Genomic DNA, 23,538 nt, shown 5'->3' on the forward strand with positions numbered 1-23,538 from the left:
GGAATTGTAGGCCAAAAACATCTGGAGGGCCAAGGTTGAGGAAGCCTGCCTCAAGGGATTCTGGGCACTGTAGTATGCAAAGCGTTCCTCGGAACTCAAACTATGTAGGTAAAGTACAGTGTTCAGAATTCTTTGAGGGGAAGAATGTGCTTTAAAGGTGTGGTACTTTTATGTAGTCTGTACTTAGCCGTAGTCATTGATCGCCTTCTCCTCCATGAATTTCTCAGTGAGCCTGAAACAACCCGCTGTCAAAATGACGTTTTCAGCACGAGACGAAGGCGCAGCCTGGACGGCACTTCTGCTCCCCACCCCACCCCACCCCACCTGCTGGAAACCTTCCTTGACGTATGTGCAAAGTCCTTCCTTGCTTAGGGAGGATTGGATAAGTCTTTCGAAGGGGTAACGTCCAGCTCACCTGAGTGGTCTCCTGCAACAGATTTTACTTGTTCCTCGTCGGGGGTCTCTGTTCCTGGAAGACCTGGCAAGAGGAACGGAAGCGTCTCTCTACAACCCCACTCCCCACCGAAATTATTGATAATCAGACACCCGCTCAGTTCCCTTCTTAAAAAACGCGCATCGACCAATTCCGATTGCGCCAGGAAACGGGTGGGGTGGGTGTGTTCCCAGTTAAGATCTGCTAAGAGTAAACCGCTTGAAATGAATGAATCTAAGTGGCTCATGTCCATTAACTTCAAGGGCCTACTCTGAACAGGACTGACATTGGTTGACTGCCAACTGACAACCTGAGACTGACAACCCTGGGTAGGGCGCTCCTGTGGGGTTGACGCTCAGCTCGTCTGGAAGCGACCTTCGGAGGGGGTTTGTCGTTCGCCACCTTCCATCCTTTTTCTTCCGCCGGACTTTCCCTTTCTCTCTCCTCCTTCCCCCGAATGCGCCGAGGGGGTGGGCTGCTTCAGGCTCTCCCCTCCTTCCCGGGCCGGCCCCTTGTCCCCACCCCGTCCTCGGAGCTGCGATCTCTCCTCCTCACCAGCAGGTGACCCTAAGCCGGCTCCTCTCCGCCTCCCTGCCTGTCTGCCTTTCTGCCGCCGCCGCCGCCGCCGCCTCCGGCTCGGCGATCTTCGTAAGGCGGAGACGCCTCGCCTGCCCGGGGGGCGGAGGAGCCGCGGGAGGGGTAGCGGCGCGGTGGCCCCGTCGGCGCTCCGGGCCAGGTAACCTCTCCAAGGAGCGCGCGGGGGCTCCCCAAAGCGGGCGCACGAGCCTGCTGGGCTCTGCAGGGCAGGAGAGAAGGTATTTGGGGCAGGAGGGAAGAGTTGGGGTCCGGATTCCCAGGCTAGGGGCCTCCTGTTGCGCTCCATAGAGGCGGCGAAAGCCTTTTTAAGGGAGGGCGCGGAGAGAGCGCGCGGCGCTTCCCAGGCATTAAGACGGGATTCCCAACGGGGTTTTAGCCCCGGATCTTCTTTCCAACGCCAGGGATGCCTTGTCGCTGAAGACGAGCGAGGCATCCAATAAGAGAAGCTCGAAGCACGTGCAAAGGGTCTCGCGCCTCCTCCCCACGGATCTGGAGCAAACGGGGGGGGGGGGACTTAGGAGCTCAGGTGCAAGGAGCTCGGTTTTCCTTTAAGAAATTGCTGAAATGAAAAGCCCCCCAACCTGTTGCACCTCCACTGAAATGGCTCAGGTAGGAGGTGGTGTGGTGCGGGGGGTGTGTGTCTCAGTGCTTGAGTACTGTGCCTCACCTTCCCCATTTTAGGCAGCATTTGCTGATCCAGGGGCTGTAAGTGGGAAAAGGCTTTTTATAGTTTTCCTTTCCCAACCTAAGATACCTCTCCAAATGTTTTTACCCATCTCCTGTAATTTCTTCTCCCATTTTCATTTCACACTTAACTTGTACTTTAACCGCCCTCCCCAAACTGCCTGTTTCTTTCATTCCTCCTTTTACATTTTATTTTTCCTCCCATAACAGTTCCCTCTTCTCCCCCTCCTTTCTATTTCGAATTTATCTGTTGTCATTCCAATACTAATACTAATAAAATACAGTGGTTTAAGAATACCTCGGTTTAAGAATAGCCCTGTTTACAAGCTATTTGGTACAGTATAAGAACTCCACAAAACCGGAAGTAGTGTTCCAGTTAGCGAACTTTACCTTGGTCTACAAATGGAAGCCAAAAGGTGGAAGGGCACCGGTGGCGGGAGGCCTCATTAGGGAAAGCGTGCCTCGGTTTAAGAACGGCTTTGGTTTAAGAACGGACTTCCGGAACGGATTAAGTTTGTAAACCGAGGTACCACTGTATATATATTTAAAAATACTAACCTTTGATCTCACTTTGTAATTTCCTTCTACACTTCTTCTGGCCCTGCAGAGGAGAGAGAGCTTTATTCTTTTCTCCCTTCTGAATTTCTCTTTCTCCTGGCCACCTTTATCCACCATGCAACAACTTAGTCCATTGGAAGAGGCTATGGTGAGGCTAGGGGTTGGCGCAGGCAAGTGAGGAGGCACTGGGCAAGCTGTGGCATGTGAAAGTGCCCCCCCCCCAAAGCTCACTGGTAGGTCTCAGTCCACTATCTAAGAAACACACTGCTAGTGGAAACAGATGCAACAGGTTAACCCTCCTTTTAAAAACCTAGTAAGTTTCCAGTCCTCACAGAAGCTGCACGGTGTGCTGACACCTTGCCTTACACAGGCATGGAGAGGATTTTTAAAAAAACCAAAGGATACAGAGTACTGCTTAACACTTAGTGAAAAGTTATTGGAAATAAATAATTTGTGGAAATAAATAACTTGACCAGCAATTTAAGCTCTTTGTGTTTTGCTAACCTTGGGGTTTCCCCAGAGAATTTTGGCACCTCCCATTTCTCAAAAGCTTCCATCACCTCTTTTTGACAACACCCGCCACCCAAGATTGCTCTGAGAAGCAGTGTTATAGAAACTAAGATATGGCCCCCTCGAACCTAGGTTCAGATGGCTCCTTGAACCTGGGTTATGGTCGCCACAATGGAATGTCTATTCACCAGGTGGTTGGACTAGATGAGCATTGGGGTCTTTTCCAATGCTACAGTTCTATGAATCACAGTTGGATCCAAACCAGTAGCAAAATGCACCTGGCGCCTGGCTAATTTCTAACTAACAGGAGTGATTGGTGGCAAGTGATCCCGCATCTTGTGAGGGACAGGGTCGGGGGTAGGGTGGGTTTCTGGTCAGTTGCAAGAACTGAGGGATTTAACTTCATCCTCTTCTTTCTCCCCTCTATCCCACCACAGGATGGTGGCTACCATGGTCCTCCGGGTGGCCTTCAGCCTGATTGGCTGGTTCTCCCTCTACACGTGGTCTTGCCATTGGTTCAAAGGCCGCACCTACGAGTGGAGCTGCAGGCTGGTCACTCTGACTCACGGGGTCCTTGCCACTTGCCTCTCCGGCTACATCGGCTTCATCGATGGCCCGTGGCCTATGTCTTACCCAGGTACGCTGCAACCGCCTCACCTTAGATCAGAAGTTGGCTCCACACTGGCTGAAAAACAACATGGGGACCGCGAAAGCAGCAAAGTAGACATAAGGGGGTATTGGAAAGGGAAATGAAAATAGCTCAGGTGGTCCAAGGTTCAGCACGATGCGCACGTGTGCAGTCGCGCACATGTCGCACATGCCTAAAACGGTCACTGCCTGAGCAGGTATCCTACCCCACTTAATGTGCAATTGACTTGTGTGCAACTATGGACACACGCAGCACAGGGAAATAAATAAATAATCGAATTCCTACTCAGAAATGGCAGGAGTTGGAGAGTCCTTATGGCTCGTGAGAAGACCCTCCCTGGAGCCCAAAGAGGACGTCACTTAGGGTGGAGGAAGCCCTGCAGAGACTGGAGATGCAGCGGTGCTTTGTTTAGGCTACTCAGCCTCCCTGCCTAACAGCTGGTGTGTGGGGTAGCGCAGCAGCTGCCAGTTTCCCGCACATCCTCCAGACTGCTGGCCCCAGAGCTTCAGTTCTAGTTGTGGATATTTGGATATTTTTAGATACTTTTTTTGTTGTTGCAAGGATTGAAGAGAGAGTGGTAGAGAGTGTGTTTAAAGGATGCTCCCCACATTATGCGATTTCAGTTATGTGCATGGTGGGCAGGAACATAACCCCAGCATAAGTGGGGTGGGGGGCACCTGTGTTGTATAATCTTAGAAAGCTGTATAATCTTAGAAGGTTGTGAGTATCATGAAGACTTCTGAATTTGCCACTACGCTACTGGCTAGATGGGCCAATGGTCCGGCTTGATATAAAACAGCTTCTTACAGGCTAGATGCAATCTGACCTAGGGCTGGGTGATATCTGGTTTTCAACATCGTGATATACCAATACAGAACTACCTTGGTTCTCAAACTCAATCCGTTCTGGAAGTCTGTTCGACTTCAAAATGTTCGCAAAGCAAGGCATAGCTTCTGATTGGCTGATTGGCCCCAGAAACAATGCCGACAGCCGAAACGGACGTTCGGCTTCCAAAAAACATTCGCAAACTGGAACACTTCTGGGTTTGCGGCATTAGGGAACCAATTTGTTCGTCAACTAAGCCATTTGGGAACCAAGGTACCACTGTATATCACAATATCTGAAATAAGGATGGCACTATGTAGAGGCATTGGTTGGCTTCACTGTTTTGCCCACATTGTGATTTTTGCATAGCACATATACACACATACACACATCATGACTCGCAATACATTGCCAGGTCAAAAATTATGAAACTGATATAAGGATGTGGACTTCAAACCGGTTTTGGATGATATATTGCTATATCGCCCAGCCTTAGTCTGACCTTTTTGCCTTTCCTTTCAGGGTCGCCTAACACCACCCTTCAGGTCCATGCGCTATGCATGAGCTTGGGTTATTTCCTCTTCGACCTTGGTTGGTGCGTCTACTTCCAGGCAGAAGGGGCTCTGATGCTGGCCCATCACACCGTCAGCATCCTGGGCATCACCGTCTCCCTCGCCCTGGGCGAGTCTGCCGCGGAGGTCAACGGGGTCATCTTTGGCAGTGAGATCACCAACCCGCTGCTTCAGGCCCGTTGGTTCCTCCGGGAGAAGGGGCTCTACCACACTCTTACAGGGGACGTGGTGGACTTCTTCTTCGTGGTGCTCTTCACAGGGGTGAGGATCGGGGTCGGGGCGTGGCTGATGTACTGCGTGTTGATGTCGCCCAAGCCCAAGTGGTTCATCAAGGTCGGCGGGGTGATCATGTACACCGTGTCTTGGGTCTTCATGGTCAGCATCTGCCGGTTCGCCCGGAGGAAGAGCATGAAGAAGTACCATGCCTGGAGGAGCCGGTGGAGCAAAGAGATGAACTTGAACACCAACGGGCACCTGAAGGACCATTGACACCCAATCTGGGTCCATGTTCATGATCTGGTTAGCATGGGGCAGGGGGAAGTTTCCAAATATCTGGTTCACAAGGCCATGTGTGTAAGACAGGTCACATTGGAATGAATACCCCGGGCTGCCTAGTAGATACGTAGAGTGCTGGATTAAGGCTGGGGAGACCCCGGTTACAAGACCTCCTCAGCCACGAAGCTCACTGGGTGACCTTTGCCAGCCACTTTCCTCTAAGCCCAACATACCTCACAGGAATTTTATGAGGAAAATGGGATAACACCTGCCCTGGGTGTTTTGGAGGAAGGGCGGGATACAATCTTGATCAGTTGATAGACCCACATCATGCTGGAGTAGGCTGGAATAGGCGTCAACTCCAGGGAAATTTGCACTATGAAAACATTGGCGTATCGTGCTGCAGACGAGGTGTATTCAATGAGACGAAAACACTTGTGTACAACACAAAACCTGTTTGCACTCCCAAGGCTGTGAGCACTTGGAATGCAATTAACCACACACAACCTCCTCCAGCAATGTCACTGCTGTACATGAGAACAGAGGATGCTCCTTTATCTTGAGTGGGATCATTCGCCCATGTCTACACTGTACGCTAACTGGCAGCTGATCCCTAGTTTTTTTCAGGCAAGCAATGTTCCAGTCCCAACCCTATCTGGAGATGCCAGGGGTTGAACCTCGAGAGGACTCGCTAAGCAGCACCAGTTCATTTTTATGACGCATTTCCCCAACATGCCATTCAGGGATCAGGATAGCTTGTCGTTTATAGCATCCAAAGACCCAGAGAAGTGGCACAGGAAGAGAAAGATTCCTATTGCTGCCACTTTTTGAATGCGTAATATGATGCTGAATCGGAACAAAGATTCACCCAGCCAGTATTTGTTTCTGACAGGAAAGCCAGATGTTAAGCATGAAGGTGGCAGCAGCCCTTCCATTCTGCCACCACTATGAGCCAATATTGGGGGGTATTCCGCCTCTAAGCGTGGCAGTTTCATTTAGCAATCATACTTAAGGGAATGCTTCCAATTTCTCTGAAGACCAGGCTTGAAAATGGGAGACGGTTGGGATATATCAACCCATCTTGTGGAAACCAGGTAGACAAAATCGTCTACCACCTCCTGCCCCAGCTGCAACAAATCATGTCTCTCCAGTATCATTCTCTATAGCCACAGCAGGCGCTGGACCTCTCCAGTGGTTTTACTTCACTCTCAAAGGCACACCCTTCCATTGTTTCCTGAGACAGTTGGATGCCAACCACCAACCCATCTTAAACCACACACAAACGCGTCTTTCAGGAATCGTTGATCCAGTACGCCTGGGACTTCCCTGAACAGTAAATCGACGTTACGTTGCCCAGGGTTAATGAAACCATTGATTATTGTTGGTTTGAAGATAATGCCTGAAAGCACATTTTAGAATTTGGGGGGATGGGGAGGGGGCTAATCCTTAAAGTGGTTCTTGTTTTCTGATAGCTTGCTGTTTTCTCTTAGGCACGTTCTTTTGTATTTTGAGTGCTAATAAGCGGAAGAACTAAAATCAGTGTTAATGGCGCTGTTGGGGCGAGAGATGTTTGGGTTTGGCTCCCCCATAGTCAGTGCTGAGATTCTCTTGTTCAGCCAGAGCTGCAACAAAAGTCCTGTTGGTAGATTTGGGATGATCTGAACAGTGTCATGCTCGCGGGGCTGGACTGAAAGTTTGTATGTATAGTTTCTAGCTGTTTCCTCGGCTGTGTGGTCTGGGTGCTGGTATAGTGAGTCAAAAGTACCAGGTAGGCATCATATGCCAGGGTTGAGCTATAGAGGCACCTGACAGCTTCCATAGTATGAGCTGCAATGTGGCTGGGATTTATTTTTATACCTACCTGGGATACTGGTTAAGCCAGCCCTAGGAGTTTGAATGAACTGATTCCCTCCCTACCCCTTGGGGTTGTGAAGGAAGAAGATGCCGTCTCTTGCTCTTATGCCTCAGGAACATAGGAAACTACCTTGTACTGGGTCAGAACTTAGGTTTCTGTAACTCAATACTGTCTACACTGATTGGCAGTGGCTCTCCAGTGTCCAAGTACGGATCATTCCCAGACCTGCAGAAGCCAGAGATTGAACCTGGAACCTTCTGCATGCAAGGCTAATGTACTACTGAGCAATGGTCCTCTCCATTGTGTGTGTGTTTTATAATATATATATATATATACATATACCACTGTTCATAAAATCAGAGTGGTTTACAGGGGGCCATTTTGCATGGGGGGGGGGTTTCCGTTCTCAGCCCCCGTGTGCATTGGCTGAATGTGCATAAGTATGCCCCACCCCAGTTCTGCCCTCTTCCGGGTCCAAAAGGACCTGTGTGTCTGCAATCGCACATCAATTAGACACGCCTAAAATGATTGCTGCCTGTACAACAATCAATGCATGAATCCTAATAATAATAATAATAATAATAAAATTTTATTTATACCCCGCCCTTCCCAGCCAAAAACCGGGCTCAGGGCAGCTAACACTAATTAAAATCACAGCAAAAACATAAAAACAATCAATTTAAAATACAGATTAAAATTCAAAATTCAAAATTAAAACTGCAGTCCCATTTTCAAATAGCCCACCGATAAAAGAATGAAGCATAACTATCAAACAGAAACCAACCCAAAGGCCAGGTGGAACAGCTCCGTCTTGCAGGCCTTGCGGAAAGATGCCAAATCCTACAGGGCCCTGGTCTCTTGTGATAGACTGTTCCACCAAGTCGGTGCCAATATTGAGAAAGCCCTGGCCCTAGTTGAGGCATCTTTGTTGCTCGGGACCTCCAAAAGATTATTATTTGAAGACCTTAAGGTCCTACACGGGACATACCAGGAGAGGCGGTCCCTTAGGTACGAGGGTCCTAAGCCGCATAGGGCTTTAAAGGTCAAAACCAGCACCTTAAACCTGACCCTGTACTCCACCATATAGAAAAACCATATAGAAAATTTTGAACTCAGAAATCAGCTCACTGTTATGGAAAGGTGGATTCTTAATTTCCTGCATAAGCCTTGCAGAATAGTTTTCAGCAGGTGTTTAGAGGATGACAGAAGACAGTAGGAGATTGCTGAATCTCCACCAACAGAGTATTTCACAAGACCGAGCCGGCGGCACTAAAAGCTAGGTTCCTTGTTGCTGTCAAAGGAGCCCCAGCAACTAGAGGAACAACTGGTGATGCTCCTGCAGATAATCTCAGTGATCAATCTGGAGTATAAGGATTCAGGGGGTCCCTAAGGTCCCTCGGACATAAGTCGTTCAAAGGCCTTGTAAATTAATAAAAGGGCTTTGAGCCTGGCTTGGTACTAGATGTTATTGATAAAACACCAGTGTAGGTGTTTTAACAATACTACTTCCATCAGCAGTCTGGCTGCCCTATTCTGCACCAGCTGGAGCTTCTGGACCAAGGGCAGCCCCACAAAAAGCACATTGCAGTAATCCAGCCTTGATGTTGTGCATGGGCAGCATGCCTGCCATTCTTCACTGGATCTTGGAATCTATATGGCTTTGATAATATAATAGAGCACATAATATATATCCTCTGAGGACAAATCTGGTAGCTTCCTAAAAAATAAAATTGAAAGGAACAAGTTCCTTAGCCTGGGTTGTTGTGGACTTGTCCATTCACTAGTTTATCATTGTGGTGGAAAGCTGGGGAACAGGGGCTACCTTAGCATCTCAGCTACAACCCTCAGCATCTCTAGGTAGGGCTGGGAGAGCCAATACTGACCTGGGTGGACCAAGGAATTTTCCTTTGTTCCTAGGCTTGGGAGCCCCGAACTACACATTAATAATGTCCTTGGAGGGATCTCTATAATGGAACTGATGCTGCTGGGCTTACATTTTATATACAGTATATACATGAAACTCTCCCCTTTTGCCTGGTCAGTGGGATCTCTGTGCATTAGAGCCGTGCAGGATAGAGACCGACCTGTGCAAGAAAGAAAGCTGAGCCGAGTGCTTAACTTGGCATAATCGCCTTATCCACTAGATAAGGAAGGTCACTCAAGCCACCCTGATGCTTTGGAGCAGCATCTGTGACGTACGGGAGCAACCGCTTCCTTGATAAGGTAGTCCAAGCATGGGCAGGTGCAAGAAACCGATCTTGCAAAAATCAGGGAAGCTGCATTCGCTGCCATTGTTCTCTGAAGGGCAGGCAGGCTGCAAATACAACACGAGAGTGTAGCCACGTGTCGCAATAACCAAACCTAGGATTAATGGGAGCTGAAACGTATGCGATCAGCAGGCTCATATCATAAAAAGAGGCCTCAGCAATTCCACCAGTAACCAGGGCTCTGGACCCTGGAAGGATATGATCAAACACTGATGGATAGTATATGCAAATAAATGAGCGGCCAGACACAGGCTTAGCACTGTTTAATTAAACATTTCTGCTTCTGCCTTCCTCAATAGCAATTCTTGAGGCTTCAAATAAATGTTGGGAACCAAACCAAGGCAACAGTTTTAAGAGCACTCAGTGTGGAAGGGGTTTGGCGAATGAAAGATAGTTTTGTTTTGTTTTTAAAGGAAACTTAAGCCCCACATAGAAATGAAGAGTTGCAAGTGGGATCAGCAACAAAAAGTTACAGTGCAGAATTTTCCTGTTCAGGTTGCCAGCCATGCCCTTTTTCATTATATTCCATTCCATACCCCTCCCTTGCAGTTTTCTGTCCCTCCCCGTCACAATAGGTAACCAGCATTCTGTGGGTATTAAACATTTTCCGTCTTCATTAGGCTGTTCTTGTGTTTCACCCTACATTTCTCCCCCCCAAGCACTTTTTGTACTTCTCCCAGGTCTTCAGATATCTCTAACCTGTCTGTGGATCACCATCTATTTGGGCTACATAGGGACCTTCTCTCAGAAAAATGAGTTTTCCGTTACGATATAAGAAGAATATAGGATCATCCAGATAAGAGTTGATCAGGTGTGTTAGATACAGCAGTTCCCCTTTAATGTTTCTGGATTTGATTATTGCTCTGTGTTGGGGACCACAGCTCCCATCATGCCTGACCATTGGTCATGGTGGCTGGGGCTGATGCAGTCCAACAGCATCTTGTGGGGGGGCACAGGTTCCCCATTCCTGCTCTGTAAGTAACATTTCCAAGTCAGAGTGACCATCAGAATTAAAATGTTTCGAAGGAGGTTGATTGAGCCTCTTTGCCAAGTTTGCTGGTGTGTGATTCCTCCAAAACCCATTTACGAAGGTCTGTTCTTGTGCTTGCATTCAGTAAAGTAGATTATATTGTTAGACATGCAGGTGACATTCTATTTAATGAATAGGTCTTATCGCTTGTTCTGCTTTTTAAATATGAGTGTTTTTGCAAGGTAAGTGCAGGTGACTGGGTTCACCTGGCTGTGACTAGCATTTCAGGGAGAAGGCTGGATTCAAACACTACCTTGACATGCTAGATTTCCACAGGCAAAGACTTTTCTTTGATATGGAAGAGTGTTCAAATATTTGATCTCCCACTGCTACCAGCACCTGCATTCTGAAGTGGTACAGCTCAACACCAGGTGTGTCATGCCTTGATACTGTATCTCGGCTCCTACTGACTCAGGAAAGGCTCTAGAATCAAGGACTGATCTCCTTTTAAAGGGATGGGCAATGCTTAAAATATTTCGTGATTTCACTATTCAGAAGGGTTAGCCCAAGGTGTCCTGACCCCAAGTGTGTACAAAGGACAGCATAAAAAATACTAGCACAAAAGCACCATGTTTTGAATTACTGTGTAATAATTATTTAATGTTCCACCAGTGATGGGTGTAGCAACTTTGTATTATATTTTATAAAAATAAAAGAGATTTTATGTACGCAAGGCTTGCCATAAAATGTGCATTCCTCTCCTTTTTCCTCAGGGACACAGATGAAATGCAAACTCAGACAAGTTACTCTGTTCAAACTTCCTGGGGAGGGTATTCTGTAGATGAGGTGCTACTATCAAAAAGGCTCTGCCCTTGAAAGCCAACTATCTAATTTCACTTAGCATGGGTGGCTGGAGGACCTTATGGATTAGTTAAACATATGCAGGAGGGAGCATTCCTTCAGGAAACATGGTCCCCAGTTGGGTACTGGTCCCAGTTTGGCAAGAGGAATCGGGGGTAGGGTGGGGCTCCCTCTGGATCCGTCTCCCCATGTGCAAACTGGGTGTTGATGACTGAACACTCACAGATCCCCCAGTCTTGCTCCTATAACCAGCACCCTGTGTTGTATAATTGGTAGGATGCAGTAGATGGTTATACGTACTTTTAAAAACTCACATTTCGCCACAAAATAACTTCCACCAATCTTCCTTTTTGCCCCTCTCCTTTTGACAGGGTCCTTTGCATAGCTGTATCTTGTTTATATACTTCCAGGCTGTAAAGTTCAGAGCTTTCTTCTGAGCGGTTAAGAAACGGAGCTTCAGGTCTGGGCCGTCTCGAGGAAAGCCAGCACCGTAAGCAAATCTGTTCCTTGGATCCAGAGATGAGAGGAGAACATTTAAAAGTCTCATCAAAGCTCCAAACATGCTTAGGCAGCTCCTAGCTTCTGCATTGCTTGGTTTGGGGTTGGGGTGAAACGCTGAAGATAGCTTCCATTTCCAAAGAACTCCTCCTTCAAACGCCAAAACAGTTTTCAGCAGACGTTTTTCATTCCTTTAAACCGTGCCACTTTGATCTTTTCCGCCCAGACTGAAACGGATGTTTTGTCTCCGTGTGTATGTGTGCGAAAGAGATTGGGAGGGACTGCTCATTGGAATAAATCTTCAGGATAATGAAGATTTGGATAATGGCACCATCCGGGTAGGACTTTGGGGCAAATGTCCAGGGACCCACTCAGTAGAATTATGCCTCCAAATGCAACAAGGGTTGCTTGCCACATTTTAAAGCAAAATTGTACACATTGCTATCTAAAGGAGGAGGCAGCCATATGCACCATTAATTCCAGAGTCTAAAAACTGATGGGTACAGGAATAATTTGGCTTGTGGGTCTTCCCCTATTTTGGGGGGCAAGGAGGGACTGGCAAAATTTTGCAGTCTTAAGCTTGATGCCATTACCAGATATTGTGATGTTGTGAACTGCTTTGAGATCTATGGATCTATTAATAATAATAGCGTTCCACAGGTTAATTATGTGAAACAAGAAGAAGTACCTCTTTTGTCTGTCCAGAATCTACTGCCCAGTGGATGACTCCAAGGTCTACTTTCCTCAGCATTTGGAATGTGAATATTCCATGGTATCACAGCAGTTTGGCAAATTTGGGTGGAAGACTGGGAGAGCCTCTGTGTGTTTCTATACGTATATGTAGGTTGCCAGCTCAGCCTAGTGCTGTGAATTAAGGAGAAATCCATTTCTGGCAGCCATTGCTTAACCATGATAGATTTCCTGCATTACAGAATGAAAAAAAGGGAGGCTGCCAATGGATTTTCTGGCAAGCTGAAATAAATGGGCGAACCTCCGTTCCCAAACAGTTCCTGCTTCAGCCTATCAAGATGCTTTTCCCTGGAGGTGCTAGATTCAGAGAGATGCTGAAAAACTCAATAAAAAGAACTTTTGTATTCCTTTTATCCTAAGTAGGTTCCAATCCATTTATCAGGCTGTGTGTGTTGAATACTGCATTGTGGTTCAGCTATTCTACTCCTTTATCAATAAATTGAGTCCCACCCCCCACACACACATTTTGTTAAGCATACAAGGATTAGTTCCACTACACCCACACCCCCAATTATTCACTCTCTTTCTGTCTAAAACTACTAAAGTCCAAACTGTTTCCAAGAGTTGATTGTTTTGGCACACACTTTCATTTTAAAATGCATCTCCCGTTGATTCACTGCCCTCTATCCAGATAATCATAATCATATAATTTATTGGTTTGCTTATCCATCTATCTTTACAAGGCAGCAATGGGGGATTTCCTCCCAATGCAAACAGCACATCTGGAGGATTTTCCTCCAACCACAGCAGGGCACGAAATCGGGGTGGATTTTCCACTCTACAACTGCTGTGATCTTGGTAATAATCACCCTTGTAACCCAGTTGCAGGAGCGGGCAACCTGTTAGTGGTGGGCGGAACCAGATGCAAAAGTTGGTAGGGTTGCCATATCCCCCCCCTCAAAAAAAAGTTATGGGACTTTTGGATTTTTCAGTGATTTTTTTTTTTAAAAAAATACCTCCCTTGCCATACGCCTGGGTTTTCCCAGACATTTTCCTGATTTTGCGAAAATCCACCCAGACGTCATTATGCTGCCCGATTCCAGGACATGTCCGGGAAAATCTGGATGTATGGCGCCCTAAAATTGGGTAGAGCAATGCTTGTGATCCTTTTCTTTGCAGAGCACTTAGGCTATATTGTGCTGCTGTGCACAGGTTTTTGAGAGGCACAAGGATTTATCTACTTCTATTTTTATTTTATTTATTGAATTTATATACCGCCCTCTACCTGCAGGTCTCAAGGATAAAAATCAGAAAATAAAAGCACAAAGTACATAATCAAAATAAAAAACAACAACAACCCAATTCTTCTTATTTTTTGGCGATCACTCGTAGCTAAGTAGGATTGTCTTCCATAAACATGTTTTTAACAGTAAGTCCGTATGTGACTGTGGAGGCCAATTCTGGATCCACACGTCCTTCCATAGTGGGGACATACGTTTCTGGGTGCCTTCCTCTTAGCACGTTTCTCCCTTTCGTCTGGAGTTCGAGTGTCTTCAAAGTCCACAACACCTTTGGTAAAGGCTGTTCTCCTACTGGAGTGCTTGCAGGCCGGTGTTTCCCAATTGCTAGTGTTTATACTACATTTTTTAAAAAAATAATAATTGCCTTGAGAGAGTCTTTAAACTTCTTTTGTTGATCACCAGCGTTATGCTTTCCATTTTTAAGATTGGAATAGAGTAGTTCCTTTGGAAGGCGATAATCAGGCATCCAAACAATATGACCAGTCCAACAATGCTGATGTTGAAGAATCATTGCTTCGACACTCCTGATCTTTGCTTCTTCCAGTACACTGGCATTACCCGGTACTTCTCCAGTTTTCCCAAGTGATATGTAAATTTTTTTTCAGAGAAACCATTGTTGGAATCTTTAGAGCAGTTGGAGATGATGTTTATAAGTGGTCCATGTTTCACAAGCATACGGTAAGGTTGGTAGTACAATAGCTTTGTAAACAAGCATGTTGGTTTTCCTGCAAATGTCCCGGTCCTCAAACACTCTGCACTTCAATCAGGAGAAAGCTGCACTCACCGAGCTCAGGCAATGCTGGATTTCGGCATCAGTGTTGGCCCTTGTGGAACGGTAACTGCCCAGGTAGGAGAAGTGATTGACACTTTCCAACATTACATCACTGAGTTGGATTTGTGGCACTGCAGAGGGGTTGTTTTGTGCTTGTTGGTGCAGCACTTTGGGGTTGTTGTTTTTTTGGATGCTGAGCCAAGCTTTCTGTAGGCTTCTGCGAAGATATTTAGGATGGTTTGGAGGTCATCATCTGAGTGTGCACACACTACGTTGCCATGAGCATATTGAAGCTCTATGATGGAAGTTATGGTAACCTTATTCTTTGCTTTCAGCCTACTCAAGTTAAAGAGCTTTCCATCTGTTCAGTATATGATTTCTACCCTGGTGGGGAGTTTCCCTTCGACAATATGTAGGATCATGGCAAAGAAAAGAATAAATAGACTTGGGGCAATAACACAACCCTGTTTAACACCTGTTCGCACTGTGAATGGTTCGCTTTGAGAGCCATTGTTATCTGTGATTGTTGCTGTCATATTATCATGGAGGAACCGAAGGATGTTCACAAATTTATCTAGGCAGCTGATTTTCAGGACGACAGTCCACAGAGCATTACGATTTCCAGTGTTGAAGGCCTTAGTCCGGTCAATAAACGCTATATACAGAGATTGGTTTTGCTCTCTACATTTTTCTTGAAGCTCTCGAGCAGTGAAAGCATGTCCACTGTCCCCCTAGAAGGTCAAAAACCATTTTGGGATGCAGGAAGGGTAGCCTCATATATAGTTAGGAGACGGTTTGCTAAGATCCTTGCAAGAATTTTGCAGGCTGCAGCTAATATAGTGATGCCTCGGTATTTTCCACAGTCCATTCTATCACCTTAAAAAAAAAAAAAGGTTGATAATTTTGGCATCCCTAAATTCTGCTGGGATCTCTCCCAGATTTCTGATGAGCTTGTGAAGTTCTTGTGTAAGTTCAATGCACCCACTTTGAAGACTTCGGCAGGTATCCCATCAGGGATTTGTTGTTTTTCATTTGGTTAATAGCTGTATTAACCAAACTCTCCCAGATTTGGAGATATATCTCCAACCCATTAACCTCCCCCCACCAACACATTTTAAAAGGGCATAGGATGTCTATCAAATCAACCAAAGGCCTGGTTAAAGAGAAATGTTTTTGCCTGGCACCTAAAGGTGTATAACAGGGGTCAGCAAAATTTTTCAGCAGGGGGCCAGTCCACTGTCCCTCGACCTTGTGGTGGGCCAGACTATATTTTGAAAACAAAAAAATGAACCAATTCCTATGCCCCACAAATAACCCAGAGAGGCATTTTAAATAAAAGGACACATTCTACTCATGTAAAAACACGGTGATTCTGGACCATCCACAGGCCAGATTTAGAAGGCCATTGGGCTGGATCGAGTCCCCAGGCCTTAGTTTGCCTACCCATGGTGTATAGGCCTAATGAAGGCACCAGACAAACCTGGGGAAAGCTGGTAAGGCCTGGAAAGGGGGTTAGGAAGAGTGCTTAGGGTCAGATACAGAGGCCCCAAGTGCATCATTTGCCCCTGGGCCTGAAGCTTCTCACTCTTGCTCTACAGTCTACTCTGCGCTATTCAAAATAGAGGCAAACAGGGTTTATTTAGGCGGACTGGCCTCTGTCTCTCGTCTGCTATGCAGAGAGCGATAATGGAAATTTGCAGTACTAAGATTTTCCAGTAGATGGCAACATGTTGTAGAATGCACCCAGTCACTTCTGGCTCCCTTCAGAGGTGGGCAAATTGCACCCAACCGTTCTGCAAAACTCTATTTTTATGCTTCCTGGCGGCTTAGTATGCAAAACTGCTTGCTGTGTGCACTATTAAACAGGATTTCTTTCTTTCTAATTTTACCTTAAGCTTCGCAGTTATGGTTTCCGCCATTTAACTCCAAGGGAACAAAGGTAGATGAGCCAAAACGATGCTCCAAGATGGCCACTTGCCCAGATCGTTCACCTGGGCTACCATCTGGTACACTAGCCCAGGCATAGCAACATCACTGATTTTTTTAAAAGGGTAACTTTCAGAACTCTCTGCCTATCAGGATTTCCTACTTGAATCATTAACATTTCCTCTGTTGGGTGAGCTGGAGGACTGTACTTCACGGCTGGCACACTCAGGATTCACAGGGGCAGCAGACCCAACCTCCAAGGAATGCATCATGTGCACTAGAGTATCTGCACAGGGTTGGATTAAGACATGCTGAAGCCCTAAACCATGACAGCGTTCACACTATACCTTCAAGGCACAATCTTTTTCTTAAAGAACTCTGGGCACTGTCCTTAGGTTGTTGGGAACTGTCACTCTTTGAATTCTTTGGGGGAAAGAACGGGCTTGGAATGTGCTTTTCAGGTATAGTGTGTACACATCCTGTCAGGTTTAAGAAGCTCCACAGCATTACGGGGAAGGGAAAGTCTATAAACACAGTATGCAGGGCTGGATTTAGGTTTGATGAGGCCCTAAGCTACTGAAGGTAATGGGGCCCTTCCTATGTCCAGCTGTCCTTTGTCAACAACAAATTGTCACTGTTTTTTTGTGTTGAATATATGCTATATGGTTATTTATGGACCTAACAGGTATCTAAAGTCATTTGCCACTGTTGCTGTATTTTTTTATTTTATTTGTTTTTTATATTATATTTTGGAAATGTACATCCAGGTTGTTTTTTCTTTATTTTTTTTTGGGCCCCCAAGAGAGTGGGGCCCTAAGCTATAGCTTGTTTAGCTTACATGTAAATCCTGCACTGACAGTATGACAAATAATTGCCCAGACATTTAGTATCTTTTTATCACATCAAACTATAATGTCTGTTTTAGAGTCTGTTTTCCCTGTTTCCTTTATTATGTAAAACACAAAATTAAGTGGGTTTTTTTTTTTTAGTATTTAGAAACTCTTCATAATCAGAGGCCCTAAGCTGTAGCCTACTTAGTTTGTGTGTTAATCTGCCACTCAATCTGCACCCAACTCAGAGATTTAACTGTGAGGGAAATGAAACAGTACACAGGGCTGAACCCTGGCGAAGGAAAACTTGAGCAACTTACCTTAACAGCATTTTAATACGGCAAAAACTGGGACAAAATGGGGACAGAGATTGAACAAAGCTGGGTACCAGAAAACAGGGACACTTGTATACTATGATACTGTTATGTACTGAGTTGAATAGGATCCAAACTGCAGCAGTCTGATTGGTCCTAGAACAATAGGATTGAGATTGCAGCAGTCTGACTGGTCCCAGAACAATAGGATTGAGATTGCAGCAGTCTGATTGGTCTGCAGGAGCCACCCAATCCAGCTCCAGCTGGAAGTGAATCCGCACTCTGATTGGCATACAGGAGTATCCCGGAATTAGCCAATCACGTGGGGCCCATTGTGTAAATAGTGTATATAAAGCAAACGTTTTGGGGGAACTACATTCCTCACTACTATGAGCTGAATAAAGAGCATGAAAATCACACTGGACTCCGAGTATCTTTCAGATACCAATGATAAATGCAAAATAATTAGTATAGATTCCACAAGCCTGAAGACTGCCCACTCCTGTACAGGTAACAGGCAGGTTTCTGCTAGATTGAGGCCACATTCACACCATACATTCAAAGCAGTATCATACTACTTTCAATAGTTATGGCTTCCCTCAAAGGATTATGGGAACTGCCGTTTGTTAAGGGTGCTGAGAGTTGCTAGGAGACCCCCTATTGCCGTCCCAGAGTGGTTTAACAATCAATCTCTCTTCCCAGGGAACTCTGGGAATTGTAGTTCCGTAAGGGGAATAAGGGTCTCCTAACTACTCTCAGCACTCCCAGAATTCTTTGGAGGAAGCCAGGACTATGGTACTTTGCAAACCATAGTGCAACGGTGTGACTGTGACCTGAATGGCAAAAATGGTTACCTGCTGGAATCAAGGGTGCCACAAGTGGCTTAGCGGGGTGGGAAAGGGACAACATACACTTAATATTAACGGGGCTAGTTCAGTTCATAGAGTACAAGACTCTTATCTCAGAGTCGTGGCAAAATAAAAAAATAAAAAAAATCCTTCCAGTAGCACCTTAGAGACCAACTAAGTTTGTTCTTGGTATGAGCTTTCGTGTGCATGCACACTTCTTCAGAGGGTCGTGGGTTAGAGCCGCACATTTGATGAAAGATTCCTGCATTGCAGGGAGTTAGACTAGATGATCCTCACGGTCCTTTCCAACTCTACGGTTCCATGACTCCATGGTGGAATCTAGACACATATAAAAGAACTTTGTGAAAAATATGTTTTGAAAAATACATTGGATTTGCCATAGCTCGCCATCGTCATCTAGTGTCACGCTTGTATCATGCACTTTACAACACACTTAAAAGTTTTATTTGCAGCTGTATAGCTGATTCTATGAACTGGCTTTAGTCCATGGATAGGATAACCCTGAGCACTGTGCTTAGCCCAGGAATATTTTTTTTCATCGGTAGCATACCCTCCAACATTTCTATGATGAAAATAGGGACATCCAATTCCATAATAATAATAATTAACAATTTTACTATTTATACCCTGCCCATCTGACTGGGTTGTTCCAGCCACTCTGGGTGGTTTCCAACATATATAAAAACATAATAAAACAATTTAAAAAGTTCCCTGCCCACCCCAAGCCCATCACTTTCTATTCCCGTACGTTGTCTCCCACGGAGCGTGACTATGCTCAAATTGACAAAGAGGCATGTGCCATTCCCTCTGATGCAGATCTGATACATATATATTGGGGGTGGGGGTTGCACATGTGCCCATCAAGCTGTGTGTAGGAATTATCCCTCTGTGTGTGGTGCTGTCAGGAGGGGGTTGTGCAAATGCTGCGCATTGTGCAGAATGGAAATGTTTAGGTGCCATGTTCTATCCATGGATGCAGCTTGCAGAGGGGAAATTCGAGAGGGCGAGGGAGCATGGGTCCGCTGTGGGGAGCGGAGTGCATTTCTTGCGCACGGGTGCCTGTTTGCAGAAGGGATTTGTGCTGCGGAGCTGTTGTGGAAAATGCCTATGTGGTTGCGTTGACAGGTGTGCAAAGCAGGGGTGCAGAAGCTAAAGGAATCTGTCTATATGGCCTTTCCAAAGGCCAGGTTGTGCAGTCAGCTGGGGCCTGTAAAAAGCCAGGCCGGGAGCCACCTTAAGTTGAGGCTGCATAGGCCTTGTGGTGCATGTGATTCAGATTCTATTCAGTTGAACCTCTGGTTACAAAGTTGACATTTTTTTTTAGCAATGTCCTAGTGAGCCTTCTTTTGTTCACTTCTTTTTATTTCGAGGCAGTGCACACTTATGTTTGTGGAACTGCAAACATTTCCAGTCATGTGTTACTCCAATCAAATCCCACATATGAATGTGGGGAAAAGATGATGGTTTGTAGCCTGGTGTAAATTAATTTGTAGCCTGGGGGGGATTACCACGGAGTGGACTGTCCCTGAGAACCGTAGACTGTCCCCAGGACAGGTGAGGGTGCTGATCCCTTATTTTCAAATCCGAAACTTGACAGCTATGGTGGGGAAAGTCGTGTGCTTCAAATGGATACATATTGCTGCTGTTCTGCCCGAACAAGTCACCTTCTCGTGACATGAGGGTCGTGAGCGACGGCAGCGGCAGGAGGGTCAAAGGAAGACCGGCTAGGCGCGGCCTCGAACGGACTCCTTTCCTTCTCTCTCACTCCTCCCTCACCCCCCCTCCCGCCGCGGACTGCGGAGGCGGCGCGCTGTGTTGGGACGAAGAGCCGCGACGACGGAGATTCCAAAACGACGTGTGACGCGTCCCGGCGGAAGGATTCGAGGAATGGGAAGAGGCGGAGACGAAGAGCCAGGCGGCTCCCTGAAGTGAAGCGTTGTTTGTGTGTGTGTTGGTGGGAGAAGAATGCATTAAAGAAGTGGCGAGGGGAGGGGGGAAGAGGAGGAGGAGGGGGAGCAAAATAGTCCCGGAACCGCCGGAAGAGGCCGAACGGAGCCGAGTGGAGTCGAACCTGGGCCTGCCCCAGCGAAGCCGGCGGGGAACGTCGGCCTGAGGAGAATCAAGCCCGAGCGAGCGAGCGCCGGCGGGAGCGGCGAAGCCGAGTCGGGCCCTCAGACGGCGGCGGCGGCGACGAGAGGAGGAGGAGGAGACGCGGCCTGTGGAAAGGAGCCCACATTTCTTCCCCTCCCGTTCCGCTTTCTCCCCCTCACATTCCGGACTCGGCGGCGGGAAGGAGCCTCTCCGGGAACGGCAGCCGCTTTCGCTGTTGTTTTAATCTTCTTCTTCCTCTCCTCGTCCCAGCCGGCGACGCCTCGGCGGCGAAGCGGGCCCCCATACCGGACTCGAACCAGAGTCAAGCCGGTTCGACGCGGAGCGGCGAAAAGAAGTCGCATCTCTCCTCACACCCCCCCCACCCCGCGGCCGCCGCAACTGCTGCTACGACGACTTCGGGGCGTCCGACCTCCCCTCCCCCCCCCCGGACCCATCGACGAACTTAGTCCTGTCAGGAAGATGATGCTGGGAAAGAAGCTCTTTGGGGCCTAGAAGAAGAGAGAGAGAGAGAGGCGGAGATAAAGGAAAAGGGCGAGGGGCGCGTCGAGAGAGGACCCCCCCACCACCCCCGGCCGGGCTCGTGTGTGTTTTCATACTCCCAACCCCCACCAAAGTAGGGAATATTATGCACCCTGCCCTGAGGGGAGGCTCCAAGGTGCAACCTTAGTTCATGCAAGACTAATTTTCTTTCTCCCTTTAATAAGCCCCAGAGCCTAATTTGGGACTGGGGTGCGTGTAGATCTCATTTCCCCACCCCCTTCTTGGAGGAGGGGGGCTCGTTTACTCTGCTGGGTTTTTTTGCCCTCCTGAAAGGCAGAGTTTCCCTTTACCCACGGGAAAAAGGTAGAAAGAGCGGGTTCTGCCCAGTTCTCCATAGAAGGGCTAGGGGGTTTCCTGCCTTCCTAACACCCCCCACCCCCCCTTGGTGGAAACAGATCAAAAGTGGGACATCCCTACCAGCTTTTCTTGACAATCCTACAGAGAAAGGTCAACAGGGCCATAAGGGCTAGTGCTGCAAAAGGGGTTTCCCTACCCGCCTCAGGAAAGGAAAAAGAAAATAAAGTGCTGGAGAGAAGTGCCACCCATAGAAGGTCATCAAAGGGTTATTCAGTTTAGAAAGTGGTGGAGCCTGGAGAAGCAACTTTCAGCAGTGGGGAATTGACCCCAAAGTGTATTAGATGAGGCGTTCCTGCCCTCCCATGGGGTAGTAAGGGTGGGAGGAGGCTAGTTGCTCCCCCACAAGGTTCCCTCACCACTTTCTTTGGACATGGATTGCTACTCTATTTGACTTCTTGTTGGTTTTCTGTGGCCTAATGACTTGAGAAGAGTTCTGGAACTGTGATGCCTGGACACGAGGCTTGGGAATAACTTGAAGCAGATGTTTCTGTGTCTGACAGTTACCATCTTGAGGCAACAGCCGGAATTTCAGAGGATTGAATCATGACTTTGAAGGCCTTCTCCCATACTACTTGGAGGATTTGGGGCAGAAAAGGTGCTTTGTGGCTTTTCCTGAGCGTGCTCTGATATGGATCTTTTGGGCAATCGTGAAGAACTGCATTGCTGTTGTTTTTAAACTGACTTCACTTGTACTTTTCTGGAGTAAAGCTGGTGGGAAATCGACAGTAATGTACTTAAAGTATAACTAGTACAATGCAGATTGGCTAAAAAGTCGTCTCCTTGCCAAGGGCTCCAATGAGTGGCACACAGTCTGCAATCACGGACAGGTCAGTATGAATAGTGTTTTTGTGCACCCTCTACATTGACTGCTTGGAGTTTGGTTGGATTTTAAGTTTTAATATTGCAACAGTGGGAAAGGTGCAAAGGTTGATAGCCTTGAGTAATTGGGGTTGGAATTTACTTTTTGAGTTGGCAAGCCCAGCTTTGATCTGATGATGATCAAACCATCTGGATTAGGTTCTAAATGGATTCAGATAATAGGGTTTTCAAGGCTGCTAGTCTGTTGGTCCAGGTGTGCGTTCTGGTATACACTCGTAATAGGGTTACTTCTTGAAAGTATTTCCTAACTTCAGTGAAGGGGCTGTATAGAAGATTGCTCCATCTTGGGGGTGCAAATGTTTAGTGGGCAGGTCGTTCTGAGTGGAGCTGGAACACACCACGTAATAACCTAACCTGCTTCCCAGTTGGCACAGTGGCATTCTTCAGTCTCATAGTTCCTGGCACCCACGGCATTTATTTGGAGCATTGTATTGTGTTTGGACTTATATTTTGTTCTTCAAAATGGGATGCTGAAGTTTCTGTCTTTACAGTAGATCTGCTGTAGTTGGCACATGGAAGCCTGCCCTCTCCCCTCTTCCTCTCCTCCTTCCCCTCTGACTCATGTTGCTTTCCCTTGCTTTTCTTTGCATCCTATTAAACTGCAACCCCACCCCATTTCCTCCCAGCAATTGGTACTTAATGATACTGACAGTTCTGGAACCTAGGATATGCCCTCTTCATCTGCAGGGAAGTCCTATTTATCTGGGACATGCAATATGTTGAGTTTAGATAAGAGGTGATTTTATTATTAAAGTCTGCTTCCTCCTCATTAAGTACTAAATTAAAAAACAAAACATTGGAAACAGCCATGACTTCGTATTTTGGAGTTTGGATGCATAATCAAAGAAAAGGATGCGGGGAATGAACTTGACAGCTGCTTTTTCTTTGGCAAGTATCTGTTACTCTTCTGGATAGGAATAGTGTTAGTTTGTACTTTATCACCCAATAACATAGGCATTACAAGAAGTTTGGCCTTGTGACTGCTGCAGCAGTCCTGAAGAGTTTATTTTGTAGATGAGTCATGGAGTCAACAGGCACATAACCCAGCTCTGTTGATTATCTCAGACAATTTTCTGGGTTCCAGAGCTTGCTACAGAACTGCTAAACATGCTGCTTATTTATGCTTCTAAAATGCTGAACCTTTTCTTTAAAAGCAGCAGCAGACTCAGTTTAA

At 46.7% G+C, this 23,538-nt stretch overlaps 2 protein-coding genes across 5 annotated transcripts in view; both read left to right on the forward strand.

The window, feature by feature from the left end:
- Positions 1 to 1,092: 1,092 nt before the first annotated feature.
- LOC117060209 (TLC domain-containing protein 5-like) lies at positions 1,093 to 6,539 on the forward strand. 2 transcript variants are annotated; one of them, XM_033172393.1, is made up of 3 exons: positions 1,093 to 1,169; positions 3,220 to 3,419; positions 4,779 to 6,539. In XM_033172393.1, the coding sequence occupies exons 2-3, from the start codon at positions 3,221 to 3,223 to the stop codon at positions 5,315 to 5,317; spliced, it is 738 nt and encodes a 245-aa protein (XP_033028284.1). In that variant the 5' UTR covers positions 1,093 to 1,169; position 3,220; the 3' UTR covers positions 5,318 to 6,539. The 2 variants fall into 2 exon arrangements, with proteins under 2 accessions (XP_033028284.1, XP_033028285.1); XM_033172394.1 differs by lacking the exon at positions 1,093 to 1,169 and adding an exon at positions 1,579 to 1,639.
- Positions 6,540 to 21,484: 14,945 nt separating this feature from the next.
- Positions 21,485 to 23,538, forward strand: part of ARHGEF12 (Rho guanine nucleotide exchange factor 12) — an 82,208-nt gene continuing 80,154 nt past the window's right edge. For 2 of the 3 annotated variants that reach the window (XM_033171707.1, XM_033171710.1), the window contains exon 1: positions 21,486 to 22,312. In XM_033171707.1, coding sequence (XP_033027598.1) covers positions 22,281 to 22,312 — 32 coding nt within the window. In that variant the 5' untranslated portion in view covers positions 21,486 to 22,280. Of the gene's footprint in view, positions 22,313 to 23,538 lie in introns of all 3 variants that reach the window. The other variant, XM_033171709.1, reaches the window with a different exon arrangement.

The sequence above is a fragment of the Lacerta agilis genome, chromosome 15, assembly GCF_009819535.1.
Source record: "Lacerta agilis isolate rLacAgi1 chromosome 15, rLacAgi1.pri, whole genome shotgun sequence".
Taxonomy (NCBI): domain Eukaryota; kingdom Metazoa; phylum Chordata; class Lepidosauria; order Squamata; family Lacertidae; genus Lacerta; species Lacerta agilis.

Bases quoted from the DNA above. Each gene is read 5' to 3' on its own strand.
- LOC117060209 (XM_033172393.1), top strand. From the start codon at position 3,221: ATGGTGGCTACCATGGTCCTCCGGGTGGCCTTCAGCCTGATTGGCTGG. The intron at 3,420-4,778 runs GTACGCTGCAAC...CTTTCCTTTCAG, and splicing joins GTGGCCTATGTCTTACCCAG to GGTCGCCTAACACCACCCTT.